Source organism: Venturia canescens, chromosome 4 (assembly GCF_019457755.1).
Source record: "Venturia canescens isolate UGA chromosome 4, ASM1945775v1, whole genome shotgun sequence".
NCBI classification, from domain to species: Eukaryota; Metazoa; Arthropoda; class Insecta; order Hymenoptera; family Ichneumonidae; genus Venturia; species Venturia canescens.
The window spans coordinates 1,871,745-1,887,430 of record NC_057424.1 but is presented as its reverse complement, the minus strand read 5'-3'; the positions used below and the strand labels follow the sequence as shown (position 1 = coordinate 1,887,430).

The following is a 15,686-nucleotide window of genomic DNA, read 5'->3' as shown; positions in this document are numbered from 1 at the left end:
TTCTCAACTTTCACATTAAAAAAAAATTAAATATTGCTTCGTAAATTTTCTTAACGGGGAGTTTTTCAAATACCTCAGATTCTTTATCCTTGAAAGCGTTGCTCACAAATGGATTTTGAACACTAAGTGCAGCTGCTACTGAAAGTACTGGTTCGACTTGATGGAATATCGAACCCATTATTAACATTTTGCCTATACTAATATCAACTGGTAGCCTCGAAAGTGTTTTTCCTATGCATGTTAACTTTTCATCCTCGGTCAAAGCACCCTAGAAAAGTTGAGTGAAATTTGAAAAGTTATCGATTAATTACAAATAGCCGAAATGCAGAAATTAGTATATTACGATACGTGTGACTTAAGCTGCTTATTATTGCACGGCGTGAAGTTAGCGCCCGAGCGTATAGCGAGGGTGCTAAACGCCGTGCTATACAGGGTGTCCCATTTTAATCTTACACCTGACTTTTCTCGGAAAATATTGCTCGGATCAAATATTGTGTGGAACAAAACTTTTAGGGGTTGAAGGGGGACGTTTGATAAAAATTGGTTTGTGGATCCAAAATTCAAAATGGCGGCGTTAGAATGGCTGACATGTTTTTTTCTAATGGAAACATAACTTTCTTTCATCACCAAAAAATTTTTCAGCGCAAAACCAACAACTTTTGTTGGAAAAATTTTTTGATTAAGTTCATATTTTTTAAGTGAGAACATCATTTTCAACTATTTCAGAGGTATCCAGGATGCACCGCGAAGAGATCTTTAACGTACCAAGTGCAAGTGCGTTTGCGTGTGCGTCTGCATATGCGTGCATACGTGGAGGTGCATGTGTGTGTGTTTTTTATTTTCATTTTATTTTTCAACTTTTTTTAAAAAGAGGGGCATGCAATGCCTTTATGCCCATAGGTACGAGCTCACAAGGATTAGGTCTCTGCGGTTCGTCACTACCGCAGTATTTTCGGACTCCAAACCCTCCTTGTGAGTGTACTCTGATCCCTCCCTAGAGATGTTCAAAGATCCCTCCATTCATGTTTAAACATGCCTGAACTCTTCTCTCAAAACCATCAACCGTGCGTAGGAGAACATCTCTCGGGATCGCACGGCAGGCAGCTCTTATCCGCTCCTTCATGTTCTCTCGTGTTGTTGGAGCTTGACGGTAGACAGCGTCTTTTAAGTACCCCCACAAAAAGAAATCAGGAGACGTAAGATCTGGTGACCTTGGAGGCCAATTTACAGGACCGTCTCGACCAAATGTTGTATCCAGATGATTTCGAACAACATGAGCCCAGTGAGCGGGTGCATCGTCTTGCTGAAACCACATCTGTTGACGTGTTTCCAAATCCAGATCTTCTAGCAAAAGAGGCAGTTCATTTTGTAGAAAATGAAGGTAACGGACAGAGTTCACATTCCCCTCGAAAAAATGGGGACCTATTAATTGCCCGTTCATAATACCACACCATACGTTCAAACTCCATCGATGCTGGTGATCGATCTGTCTCAACCAATGTGGATTCTGATCAGACCAATACCGAAAGTTCCATCGGTTCACTTGACCACGGTTGTTGAAAGTGGATTCATCACTGAACATAACGTATCGAAAAAAGTCCCTGGATCGCTCGATTTGTCTCAACGCCCACCGACAAAACGCCACCCTTCGCAACGGATCTGGATTAGGAGTGTCTTGGTGGAATTGTAGTCGGTACGGGTGAAGTTTCGCACCTCTCAATACACGGTGCACTGTCGATTTGGGAAACCCCAGTCGTTCCGAGATCACTTTGGCACTCAAATGAGGATCAATTGCTATCATGGCTAAAATAGCCATGTTTCGGGCTTCATGCAATCCACCAAAATTATTGACGTTTGGGAAATGTCGACGGTGGCGGATCATCCGACCTGCCCTCGCTCGCTGCTCAAGGGTTTGGATTGTCAGCCGTGATGGGTGACGACGATCAGGATATTCACGTCGATACAAATTTTCAGCTCGGAAGTAATTGCCCCGACACCTCCCTAAAATAAGGAGCATATCAACGATTTCGTTGGGACTAAAATCAGCCATTGTTGCTAATTTTCAGAATTTTCCTCTAATTTAAGAACTATTAAAAATTTCGAGAATCAAGAATTTTTCTCTGATTTCAGAACCTTTACAAATTTTCGATTTCGTCTCTTGCTAATGGCTGCGGAGTCAGAAGATAAACGTTTCAATTAATTTTTCATCCGTGGACGATCACAATGACTTCTAAAATAAAAAATTCTTCTCTGATTTACAACTCAAAAGTAGGCGTAAGTCTCGCTTACGTGAACTTATCTTTAAGCGTAAGCCTCGCTTGCGTGTACTTATCTTTAAGCGTAAGCCTTGCGTACGATTAAAGGTAAGTTCACTTTGTATAAGATTACAGAAAACATCATTGGTAGTACTGACGTAGTCTGACTTTGCGTAGTTCTCTTACTTTAGAGTTTTAAATCAGAGAAGAATTTTTTATTTTAGAAGTCATTGTGAACGCCCACGGATGAAAAATTGATTGAAACAACAAGAGACGAAATCGAAAATTTGTAAAGGTTCTCAAATCAGAGAAAAATTCTTGATTCTCGAAATTTTTAAAAGTTCTTAAATTAGAGGAAAATTCTGAAAATTAGCAATAATGGCTGATTTCAGTCCCAACGAAATCGTTGATATGCTCCTTACACGCAAACGCACTTGCACTTGGTACGTTAAAGATCTCTTCGCGGTACATCCTGGATACCTCTAAAATAGTTGAAAATGATGTTCTCACTTAAAAAATATGAACTTAATCAAAAAATTTTTCCAACTAAAGTTGTTGGTTTTGCGCTGAAAAATTTTTTGGTGATGAAAAAAATTTATGTTTCCATTCGAAAAACACATGTCAGCCATTCCAATGCCGCCATTTTGAATTTTGGATCCACAAACCAATTTTTATCAAACGTCCCCCTTCAACCCCTAAAAGTTTTGTTCCACACAATATTTGATCCGAGCAATATTTTCCGAAAAAAGTCAGGTGTAAGATTAAAATGGGACACCCTGTATAATAGAGGGTTTAGGTCATGCGGTGCTATAAAAGATTTTGACCACATATGAATAGAAACGTTAAGAAATTTATGATATTGATAATCTTTGTACCCTCCACTAAATTATTTAGTGAAACTGAAAAACTAATTGGTGAAAAAAAACTAATTGACGTGTTTACGTGTTCTTTCAATGACGATATTGAAATTTCCAAACTTTCGGAAGGTGGTGCTTCTATGAAAGGAAATTTACGAGCGTCCGGAAGACCCATCGCCATCATTTGTAAAAGCAGAGAATCGAGTGGAATTCGTTGTATTTCGGGAGCTGAATAGTTTTCTAGTTGTGAATATTCTTCTTTTGAGTAGATTCTGCAATTTTTCATCATAAAAATTTTTTATTATAAAATTTCATGTTCCTAAGTTTCAATTACGGTTTTTATATTTATCTGAAACGATCGAGACAAGTTTTTTTTTTTAACGCGTAAATTTGACAATTGTGTTAAAGCAAAAGGTTAGTTGCAATCGGGGCATATACTTTAACCACCTATTATTATCGGACCATCCGCAAAAATGAAGTATATATTATAATAAGTTGGCTTATAGAATTATTGAAAAATTTGGCTTTTAAAAATGTGAGAATTCCACATATGAAACATTTCATAACAATGTGCCATTTCTGTAAACACAATTTTAGCAATAAAATAATCAATATTCTAGGAATTATGATTTTGATTTGAATCGTTACTAAAAATATTCGTTAGAAGATACGATGAAAATACCTGTAACACACTCCGGGTCCTGTTCTGCCAGCTCGGCCTTTTCTCTGCTCGGCACTGGCTTTGCTTATCCAGAATTCTTTGAGCCTTTGCATTTTGCAAGTTGAATCGTAGCTCATTTCTTTAACTTTACCACTGTCAGCTACGAATCTAATTCCATCAATAGTTATCGAAGTTTCTGCTATATTTGTTGAAATTATACATTTCCTTACGCCATCTGGGGGATAGTCAAAAACCTAACAGAATATGCATTACACGAATAGTTGATAAAATTCATAAAATCAAAAAAGACGTGTTTTTTCCAATTTTTCAAACGATTCCAATGTCAGCATTGTTAGAACACAACTAAATAGTATATTACACCACAAGGGCAGAAAGTTTGATATTCCTGCACTGCGCGTCACAATGCCCGAGGCGAAGCCGAGGGCATTTGACGCGCAGTTCAGGGCTATCAAACTTCTGCCCGTGTGGTGTATACTATTTTTCTTCATAGCCGGTCGAAAGTACGTTTCTTCCGAAATACGCAACTATCGATAGAAGATGTTTTGATGCCTGCCCCCGACATTTGCTGCACGAGCGAAGCGAGTGCTGCTGGTCGGGGGGGCAGGCATCAAAAAAACAAGATATTAGCAAAGATAATTAATAATATTTGCATTCCTATATGAACCTAAAAATAGATCATTATTCCGAACGACTATATTCATTTTATCAGCCTGGTCACTTTATTTTTGGCTTTCACATTGATTTTATCTGGAAGGATAAATGTATGTTATTCGTTCGGATTTGTACTATTTTGATAATAGTGCTTGGAAATAATATGGCATTTCCATAACATATTTCCGAATGAATAACATAACCTTATTCGTACGGTTTGCAGATGACTAGACACAACCTTTCAAAAAACACGTAAGCAATATCGGTTCAAACGTCAAACGTCAAAAGTAAAAAAAATAATTACGTCAAACCTTTCGGAATGCAGAAAAAAGTTTTTGCTCCCGCCGAGACAAATGAAGCGCGTGCAGTTTTGACAGCGCAGAAATGTTATCTTTCGACTGAGGTGTGCAGAGAAAAATTTTTGCGCCCGCTGTCACAGCGAGCGTGTTTTTTTTTACCAATGCAGGAATGTTGAACTTTCGGCCCTGAAATCGGGGCCGAAAGTGCGTACTTTCGACCGAGGTATGAAGAAAAATTACCCTTGTGGTGTAATATACTATTTCGCTTGTACAAATTTTTCATCTTGTCATTTATCAAAAATTTTTCACCAAATTTTTTGGTCTCAAAAAAATTCTGTATCATCTTGATAGCCTTGAATTTTAAATGAATCCAAAGGTCGATGGGAAATAGTATATTACACCACAAGGGCAGAAAGTTTGATATTCCTGCACTGCGCGTCACAATGCCCGAGGCGAAGCCGAGGGCATTTGACGCGCAGTTCAGGGCTATCAAACTTCTGCCCGTATGGTGTATACTATTTTTCTTCATAGCCGGTCGAAAGTACGTTTCTTCCGAAATACGCAACTATCGATAGAAGATGTTTTGATGCCTGCCCCCGACATTTGCTGCACGAGCGAAGCGAGTGCTGCTGGTCGGGGGGGCAGGCATCAAAAAAACAAGATATTAGCAAAGATAATTAATATGAATATTTGCATTCCTATGAAGCTGAAAATAAATCATTATTCCGAACGACTATATTCATTTTATCAGCCTGGTCACTTTATTTTTGGCTTTCACATTGATTTTATCTGGAAGGATAAATGTATATTATTCGTTCGGATTTGTACTGTTTTGATAATAGTGCTTGGAAATAATATGGCATTTCCATAACATATTTCCGAATGAATAACATAATCTTATTCGTACGGTTTGCAGATGACTAGACACAACCTTTCAAAAAACACGTAAGCAATATCTGTTCAAACGTCAAACGTCAAAAGTAAAAAAAATAATTACGTCAAACCTTTCGGAATGCAGAAAAAAGTTTTTGCTCCCGCCGAGACAAATGAAGCGCATGCAGTTTTGACAGCGCAGAAATGTTATCTTTCGACTAAGGTGTGCAGAGAAAAATTTTTGCTCCCGCTGTCACAGCGAGCGTGTTTTTTTTTTTACCAATGCAGGAATGTTGAACTTTCGGCCCTGAAATCGGGGCCGAAAGTGCGTACTTTCGACCGAGGTATGAAGAAAACATAATTTTCTGACGTTGGAACGTCGTAAAACTTTTATAACGATTTTGGTACGAACTTCGTCTTGTTCTGCTATGGGTAATGTACTATGCAATGGCAGAACAATCCAATTATTTTTCTTCTGTGCGTAATCTTTAGCAGCATTTGCGACCGCCGTTATTTCGTTCATACCACTCAGAAAGATAAGCAAGTCACCTTTGTCATCAGCTGGAAATAATGAGAAATATATAATTTTTCACCACACCTGCGCCGAAAGTTCAATTTTCCGAAATCGGAGGGTTGAATTTTCGATGCATGTGTGGTGAAAAATAGTATACACTCCACTATTTATATTCATGAAACATTAAAAAAAGAATAGTATATTATGCACCTAGGGAGGGAAAGTAGACTTCTTCAAACCGCGGGCAGAATTATTACCCGAGCGTATAGCGAGGGTGCTAAACGCCGTACTATAATAGAGCAACTTAATTCACGAGTATCGTAAACTTCAAAAAGTAAAAAAGGCACGCCAAGTATTAAAAGGTCGTGACCGTCGTTTTAAATGATTTTCTATATTCGCATTGGCAATAAATAAATTTAAAAAAATGTTTAACTGTGAAAAAATATGAGATCTATTGTAACATATACAGTGAATGAATTACGTTTCCTGTAGGAATTCTGAATTTTGGAAATAAAAAAAAACGAGATCATTTTCTAACGTAGCCAAGTACAGTGAATGAATTAAGGTTCTTGTGGAATTCATTCGTGTACACTTTTAGCCCTAATCCCTCACTTATTCAGAAAAATTGTCCAGCAAACGTCACAGAGCAACAAAGGTTTCTCGAATGATTCTGCAATTATTAAGAGATTATCATCTGTTTTTATGCTAGCTCGGGTTATAAACTTAAAACAGTTTACGCGTACAAGTGCATGAATTGTATCTATACGATGAACTGCACAAATTCATTTTCAACATTACACACAAGCTTGGCGTGCATGGTTTTCAATCGGAAGCTCGGGAAGAGACAATTGTTCAAATTTACTATGAAAACAATAATTAATTAGAATTGTATGAACGAGTGTGAAAAAAACCGATCCCCCAATAAAATAAGAGGGGCCCTGTTATATAATGATTTGGTAAACAATACAGATGGGTGAAATTTGTGGATAAAATTGAACAATTAAACGAACGGATAAAGAAATGAAATCAATCAATCCCTTTATATGCCTTTATCTTGTACGGATAGATACGGCCATTCTTTCATGCCCATACGCATTTTAATTTATCCACGCGTCACTTTCACTCGTTTGTCCGTACACTCTTTTTTTTACCAAATGGGCAGATGATTGGATGAATTACACAAGTATTGAAATGGATGAACAAAGAAGTAAGCTGTGTAAACATTGATTTGAGAAAAGAAAACGCGTTGAATACGAAACATTTGGAGTAATGAATTTATCAGTCAAACTAGTCAAGAATAGATATTTTTCTTTGTGTACACAGCGCGGGATCTCACGTCGAACTACTCAATAAAATAGTTGGATGGAAAAGGGATGGCAAATTAAAAAACAATTACATGAGAGGATCATCAAGTTTTCTTCAAATATATGGACGGATGAGGCATTCCTTCGCCGAGCTTCCGATTGAAAACCATGCACGCCAAGCTTGTGTGTAATGTTGAAAATGAATTTGTGCAGTTCATCGTATAGATACAATGCATGCACTTGTACGCGTAAACTGTTTTAAGTTTATAACCCGAGCTAGCATAAAAACAGATGATAATCTCTTAATAATTGCAGAATCATTCGAGAAACCTTTGTTGCTCTGTGACGTTTGCTGAAAAATTTTTCTGAATAAGTGAGGGATTAGGGCTAAAAGTGTACACGAATGAATTCCACAAGAACCTTAATTCATTCACTGTACTTGGCTACGTTAGAAAATGATCTCATTTTTTTTTATTTCCAAAATTTTAATTAATCTCCAGTTCAATTTTCGAAGCCTCAGATGACTTATGAGTTTCGTATTTGAACAATATGACATGCCAATTTTACCCCCACCACGGCGAATCGTTTTATTCAGAGAAAGTATACTCGGCGAGAGCCTCAGGCCAGCAGACGACAGAGCTGTCAATGTACTTGTCCCGAGACTCTACCGAGTCTCTTGATAATATAATATATATATATTATATTATTTATTAATTATAATAAAATATTTATTATAATAATATTTTATTATTAATTAATATTAATAAATAAAATATATATTATATAATTATATACATATTTTATGCGCAAACCAGGAGCTGGTATTGCCCCCGCTGTGCGCCCATTCTCTGTCTCTCTCGCTCGGCGACGCAGAGTGAGAGGGGGTAGCCGCGTTCAGCGTAGTGCGTGACGTAGAGTGTGACAAAACGTAAGAAATCGTGCAAAGGACGTAAGTCCAAACGTAAACATGCTTAACTTACGCCCGTCTGTCTCTAAGAATTCAAAGTTCCCGAAATGATGGATTTTAAATCACTAACGTTACATATCTCAGGATCTACTGGACGGATTTACTTGCAACAAAGACCAATGGAAAGAGAAAAATCGAAAAAAAATCGTCACAAATTTTCAAGTTCTTTTATGAAATGGTTTATTTGTGAGAGCCATTTGAAAATTCTGTGACGTCATAAAACCGGCATATTCGTGTTATATAAGAGTAGCGGCAGGGCTCGCGCTGGCCTTTCTTTTGCGCTGCAGTTTTTCCTTTTAATACTTGGCGTCGAGCCGCTACCGCGTCTCTTGATACTATTTTTTCACCACACATTCCGAAATCGTTCAACTTTCCGAAATCGGAAGGTTGAATTTTCAGTGCATGTGTGGTGAAAAAATAGTGTACGATACTCGTGAATTAAGCTGCTCTATTATAGTACGGCATTTAGCACCCTCGCTATACGCTCTGGTGTGCTAACTTCACGTCGTGCAATAATAGACCACACGTATCATAATGTATCAATTTGAATATACTTCAAATTTTTTATTTTTGTAATTTCTTCAGTTTTTTATTCATGTTCCACTTTTCCATGTAATTTTCTCTAAACATTTTTTATAGAATACCTGTATATTTGTGATCGATAACTTGCATTATTCCGACATACGGACCGGGATTAAAACGACTAGACTTGATGCCAGCATCGACAATAGCAATGGGTTTATAAATCAGCTCGATGGGATACAATCGTCCAGGAACCTGAAAAGAAAAATGGAATCATATTCATGCTTCACGAATTCAGGGCAGTGGTCTGGCTCGAAGGGTCAAAAAATGATTTTTTTCGTATTAATCGATAATGGAAGTATGAAACAATACCTCGTTTTCTCGGAAGTGTTTTTTTGATTCGTTTAATCCGTTGTAACACATGACAAAAAATTGTAAGGTCTACCAACTAAAATTAAATTATTTTTTTATAGTAGTCTACCAACTATCATAAATCAATTGAAAATTTTTCAAGTGTTTATAGCGGGCATTATTTATTGCAAAAAGTGTGATGAATGCCTCTTTTATCTCACTTTAATCAAAGTTTGAACTTAGTACATCCTATCAAGATCAAAACTATATTTTAAAAAATTAACTAAATTTGGAAGTCTTCAAAAATAACGTCCATAAGTTTAGACTCAAAAATTGATAACTTTTACATAAATATTCTATTCGTAAATTTTGATTCTTTTTACGTTGGCTAAAAAATTGATAGTTCCGATAGATTTATTGTGTGTTGTTGAAACACGGAATGAAGAATGCGTCGAAATTACAAGCCAGTGAATTTTTTTCACTTGAAAATAAATCTTCAAAAAATCGATGTCTTCAACCCCTGATTCAGAACACTGCTTTGAATGATGATTTTTATTCGAGTGTTAAACTAACTTGGATCACCCGAACATCTTCACTCACGAAGTAATTACTAAACAATTGTAAATTAATGGTAGCAGACATGAGGATCAATTTGAGATCTGGGCGTTGATGAATTATGCACTTCATGACGCCCAATAAAAAGTCTCCGTACAAATGACGCTCGTGTATTTCATCCAATACTATAACGTTGTATTGCGCCAAATCTGCATCCCCTGAAACCTTATAATGATGGAAACTTAATTTGATATAACAAATTTTCAATTCATATAAAATGTTTTTGCTTCATGGTAAAGTATACAGCAGGGAATTGAATTGCCCTGCAGATTTTCAAAAAAAAATTATAAATTGAGAACAGTATTTTCAAAATTACTTTCAATCCCATATTTTAATTTTTGTTCGTCATTAAGTTCTATTATAGACTATTACTGTTTTCTATTAAAAGCCATGTACAAATCATATATTGAGTAAATTTTTGACGCTTTTAAACACCAAGTCTAAATTACAGAGTATTATTATGTATACTATATGGGTCATTCCATATCAATTCAACGACGTTACGACGGTGACCCTTTTCGATTTTTTTGATTTTTTAATATGATTTTATACATGTAAAAAGAAGTCTTCGGCTAAATTTTTAGCTCGTTATCTCCACCCGTTCCGGAGTTATCGATTTTTGGTTAAAAAATGTATATCTCTGACTACAATTATCATAATGTCACTTAATACGGGTTATTTTTTAAAATTTTTAACACTCCTTCTAAATAAAAATTAAAAAACGGAAAAATGTTTTCAAATGCTTTTTCGGCTATTTTTAGTTAAAAAATTGTTTTTTAGTTCAATGAGACACTTTCGATTTTTTTTTTAATTCACAAAATTCTGTGTTAAAAAACAAAATTTTTGAGCCTTATTGCAAGATGGGCTTCAAATAACTTCTAGTAAAAAAAATTAAAAAACTTATTTTTTTTCCATCATTTCGATTTGTTTTTCTTTTGAGATCACGTAATTCCTTCAATGAGTCTCAAAATACATAACTTCTCTCTTACATTCTACATCTTACTTGATTCACTATCATTAGAGACTTTTTCTTATTATTTTGAATACTGTGCGTTTTTATTTCCGTTGATCTAGGAAGTCTTTTGAGACCAATTGTGTTATCATTATTTTGATCAGTGATGTACCGATCAAAAGGTAACTGAAGCCTTTCTCCAGCAGCCATCTTTTTCACAATCCCACCTACACCATCTCAAGGCCCTTTACCGCATATTAACCCCTTCACTGTGAGTGACACACATAGGGGCAAAAAAAGTCGTGCCATTTTTGTGTCATTACACATAGAGGCATTTGAAAAAAAAAAAATGGCGGATCCAATATGACGGACGCAAATGCGAAAAATGGTTTGATTTCGACAAAAGTGAGTACTTCATGGTTTTTGGGGTCGCTGAATTCGAATTCGACATCAGATTTTCAAAATTCAAAATGGTGGACGCAAATTCGGAAAATGCTTTGATTTTGACGAAAATGAGTACCTCATGGTTTTTGGGGTCGCTGAATTTGAATTCGACATCAGATTTTCAAAATTCAAAATAGCGGAACCAATATGGCAACCGCAAATTCGAAAAATGGATTGATTTAGACGAAAGTGGAATCGGTTTTTCAAAATTCAATATGGCGCACCGTGCATCTTGACCATCTTTTGGATGCAAGGAATTAATGTATTTTCTATACCTTCTTTTACGAACCTTAATTTATCTCTTTCTTCAAATCCATTTAAAAAAACTGGATGACGAGCCATCAGAAAAACAGTTTGCAACTTTCAATTTTCATCGTTTTTCTATTTACACTGAAATTAAATAATTCCGACAACTTTGCTGGAAAGTATAGAGGAAGTACAGACTTATACCCAATATCTTACAAAATTTCCAAAAATTAAGACAGTTAGACGATTTAAAAAAAAACTCATATTTTCGTAAAATTCAAAATGTTATAAAATTTAAACCGCTCAACCAATATTCCCCAAATTCAATACCAACCTTTCTATCATGATAGTCTATTAATAAAAAAAAAAAAATGATTAATAAATCTCTAAATTTTCGAAAGTTAGAGCGTCGACACCATTTTTATGAAAATTTCAAAACGTCGTCAGATTCGTATTTTTTTTTCAAATTCTGATAAAATCATCAGAGAATGAAAAGCTTGTATAGATTAACATCTGTGCAAAACGGTAGCCCTGGATCTCAAACTGTTTCCGAGTTATAAGCGTTTAAATTTTGCAGTGCCATAACACACACACGCACGCACGCACGCACGCACACACACACACGCGCGCGCGCGCACATCCACACATTTTTTCTAGATATGATTTTTCGATTTTTTGGAATATTTTGAGCAAATTGACATTGAAAACTGGAAAAAAAAATTTTTTCATCGTCACAAAGCTTTCTCTATGAGGAAGCAAAAATTTTAAAAATCGAAGAGGGTCACCATCGCAACGTCGTTTAATTGACTAGGAACGACACATATATATTATTCTTAACCTTTAGAGGACGGGACTGGTCCCTTTAGGGACTCCCTGCTTGGTCGAAGACTTGTCCCGAGGTGTACATTCGATTTATATATGAATTACATGATTTGAAAGATGTCGATTTGAACTGCAAATTTTTCGTCCTCTAAAGGTTAATATGCTGAAGTTTTTTTTTCAATTTTAGCAATCCAATTACATACTTGTCGTAAAAGTAATCCCTCTGTAATAAAGGTGATCTGGGTGTATTGAGTTGTCTGTTTTTCAAAACGTATCCGATATCCAACTTCGTTACAATTTTCAGTTAATGTTTCAAAAGCCACTCTCTTGGCTAGGGAAAGGCAGGCTAACCGTCTTGGTTGAGTACAGCCTGAGGAAATGATCAATGTTCACACATTTCATTATTATTCAATTGAAATTATAAGAAAACATTAAAATGAGACAAAAGTTTCATAGCCATTTTTATAGTGCTCAAGAAGTTTGAATGAAGTAATGTGAACTGTCATCATCCTCAAACAATTTTTTTGCATTGTCTAATATTTTTAAGAGCCTAAATTTGCTTGGTTCATTGGCTTCCTTGCTTCACCTGTTTAATGAATGAATGACAGTGTCTGAAATATCTACTGTACGTTTTGAACAATTCCTTAGAAATTTACCTAATCATGGATAATTTCTCGGGTCAAAATCGCTTGCAGTACTATGTTTGAAAATTGAACTTTGCTAATGAGTTATAATTTAAAAAATAATGTAACTTTTAAAACAATATGAAAAAATACATTGTTGAGCTTCATAATTACCGATTCTTCCAAACCCAGATGAATACAAATACTGTGGTACTTGAGTAGATTTTCCACAGCCGGTATCTCCAGCGATGATGATGACACTTTTTTCTTTAACTGCTTGGATTATTTCATTTTTGTATTGAGCAACTGGTAAATTGGCTTGATCCGCTCGTAATTTTTTCAATCTATTGAACTTTTCTTTTTGCTTGAAATCAAGATAAAGAAGAATGGCATCTTTGAACTTATTTAGTTTTATGTTGCCGAGTTCTACAATTTTGAGTACCCAAGCAATTGTTTCATCGAAACTGGAACTCAGATTAATATTAATACTTTTAGATTTGTCATAGATGTTGGATATTTCAGATGAGTTTGACTGTTTATTTGCTGAACACTGTGTCATTTGTTTCGATTTTTTTTGTATGCTTTCATACTTTCGTACAAATTGCCAAAAGTCTTGGGTGTCTTGCACAAGATTAGGGTTTGCATGAAACATTTTATTGAACTCATAGTCATTTTTGGTTATTGAATAATCCTTTTCCATGTTTTCGTTATGACAACTAACAGCCTCATCTTCCTTTTCTCTGCACCTGTTTCTTTGCTCAACATCATACCCAAGAAGAATCTTAGAGCTTTTGTAACTTCGCTTTGATTCTTGGTCGCAATATTTAATCCTTTTCGACAAAGAACGAGAATTACTGTCGTATTGATTGTCACAGTGTTTTTTCTGGAATTTGTGTCTGCGATTCATTATTCCGTCACAAGAATGCTTCGAGGTTAAGCGATTTAGTTCAAGCCAGGGGGGTGACACTCAATGCGTAAGGTATATGGCTTATTTGGCACTGACACCTCCCGAAACGATTGTGATTGGTCGAAAGTTTCGGGAACTCGGTTTCCATTACCAACTACATAAAACATCTGTAAGTGTGCTGTTTTGTTGGCCGCACTGAGCGCCTCGAGCGCTTGGCGATCTACCTCCGTGAACTTGGCCGACCAAGTCTGGATTCTTGACTTTTTTAAAATGCATATCGTTAGTCGGACGTCTGTCGGTGTTTTTCGGATCGAAATTAACGTCTGTCGGAAATTAGTTAATTAGAAAAGTTAAAAACAAAAATCTGTGTGAAGTTGGCCGAATTTTTTTCAATTTTGAGGTATCATGATTTCTCAAAAGCCTAATCGAATCGTAATCGTTTGTCGGTCAGAAATTTCATAAATAAAATGTTTGTCGGATGGCCGTTCATTAAAAAAATATGAAAAAATCATTTTTTGCTGTATTAGCAGATTGACTTGCTGCTTCAGATTGGATCAATCGCAAGCAGCTGTTGACGTTTCCCCCGATTCCGAGCAAGATGGACGCGAGCAACGAACCCGTACCTGTACTCCAAAATGAGGGTTACAGCTCGTTTGGGCCAAAACCATTTGGGCCAAAATCATTTGAGCCAAAAAACAAGCAAGGATCGTGTAACTCTTGAAAGTGATGTAAGATGGCGCCACTGCTATTTTGTCGATAATCTGACAATAGTAGATTCGACGGAGATACCCGAAGGTGTACTTGATTTGACTAGTTCGGTTGGCGGATTCCGGGCATCCGGAATACGAGGCCACAGCTGTGCATTCGAATCGGAATAGAATTTCAAGCAATATATATAGTAATACTGATAATATTAGCGACATGGGAATGGCAGTAATAACAAAAATGCTCGTCAAAAGTTTAATTGGGAAGCGGTGATGTTTGTTGCGCATTGTATAAATTATTTATCAATAAAGTGGAAACACAACGATGAAAACACAATGGGATCCATTTTTCTTATTGTGTTATATAATTGCTAATTGACCAAGTAATTTCCAATTGATGGTAGACAGCGCCAAGGTTTTTGATATTTACGTATATTTCTCCACGGTTTTCGATGTCTACGTATATTCCTTAATAGTTTTCGCTATCCAGGTCGACGGGTCCATGATTTTCGATGTCTAGGTATATTTCTCCAGGGTTTTCGATGTCTAGGTATACTTTTTCATAGTTTTTGCTACCTAGGTCAACGGCTCCATAGTTTTCGATGTCTACGTACGGTTTTTGATGTCTAGGTCGACGGCTCCATAGTTTTCGAGATCTAGGTATATTTTTTCATAGTTTTTGCTACTTAGGTCAACGGCTCCATAGTTTTCGATGTCTAGGTATATTCCTTAATAGTTTTCGCTATCCAGGTCGACGGGTCCATGATTTTCGATGTCTAGGTATATTTTTTCATAGTTTTCGATGTCTACGTATATTTCTCTGCGGTTTTCGATCTCTGGGTCGACGTTTTCATGGTTTTCGATGTCTAGGTATATTTCTCCACGGTTTTCGATGTCTAGATATATTTTTTCATAGTTTTCGCTATCTAGGTCGACGGCTCCATAGTTTTCGATGTCTAGGTATATTTCTCCATATTTTCCGATGTCTTGGTATATTTCTCCATGGTTTTTGGTGTCTAGGTCGACGGCTTCATAGTTTTCGAGGTCTAGGTATATTTTTTCATAGTTTTTTCTCCCTAGGTCAACGGCTCCATAGTT

The 15,686-nt window shown here is 36.2% G+C and overlaps 1 protein-coding gene across 3 annotated transcripts in view; it reads right to left on the bottom strand.

Annotated features, from left to right (window-relative positions):
- Nucleotides 1-13,946, bottom strand: part of LOC122409317 (probable ATP-dependent RNA helicase DHX34) — a 103,876-nt gene extending 89,930 nt beyond the window's left edge. For 2 of the 3 annotated variants that reach the window (XM_043416784.1, XM_043416785.1), the window contains exons 1-8: nt 13,152-13,946; nt 12,558-12,724; nt 9,849-10,055; nt 9,047-9,179; nt 6,030-6,178; nt 3,795-4,027; nt 3,198-3,384; nt 74-268 (exon numbers count right to left, since the gene is read on the bottom strand). In XM_043416784.1, the coding sequence (XP_043272719.1) occupies nt 74-268; nt 3,198-3,384; nt 3,795-4,027; nt 6,030-6,178; nt 9,047-9,179; nt 9,849-10,055; nt 12,558-12,724; nt 13,152-13,884 (2,004 nt within the window). In that variant the 5' untranslated portion in view covers nt 13,885-13,946. The remainder of the gene's footprint in view (nt 1-73; nt 269-3,197; nt 3,385-3,794; nt 4,028-6,029; nt 6,179-9,046; nt 9,180-9,848; nt 10,056-12,557; nt 12,725-13,151) is intronic. The other variant, XM_043416786.1, reaches the window with a different exon arrangement.
- Between the last annotated feature and the right edge of the window lie 1,740 nt (nt 13,947-15,686).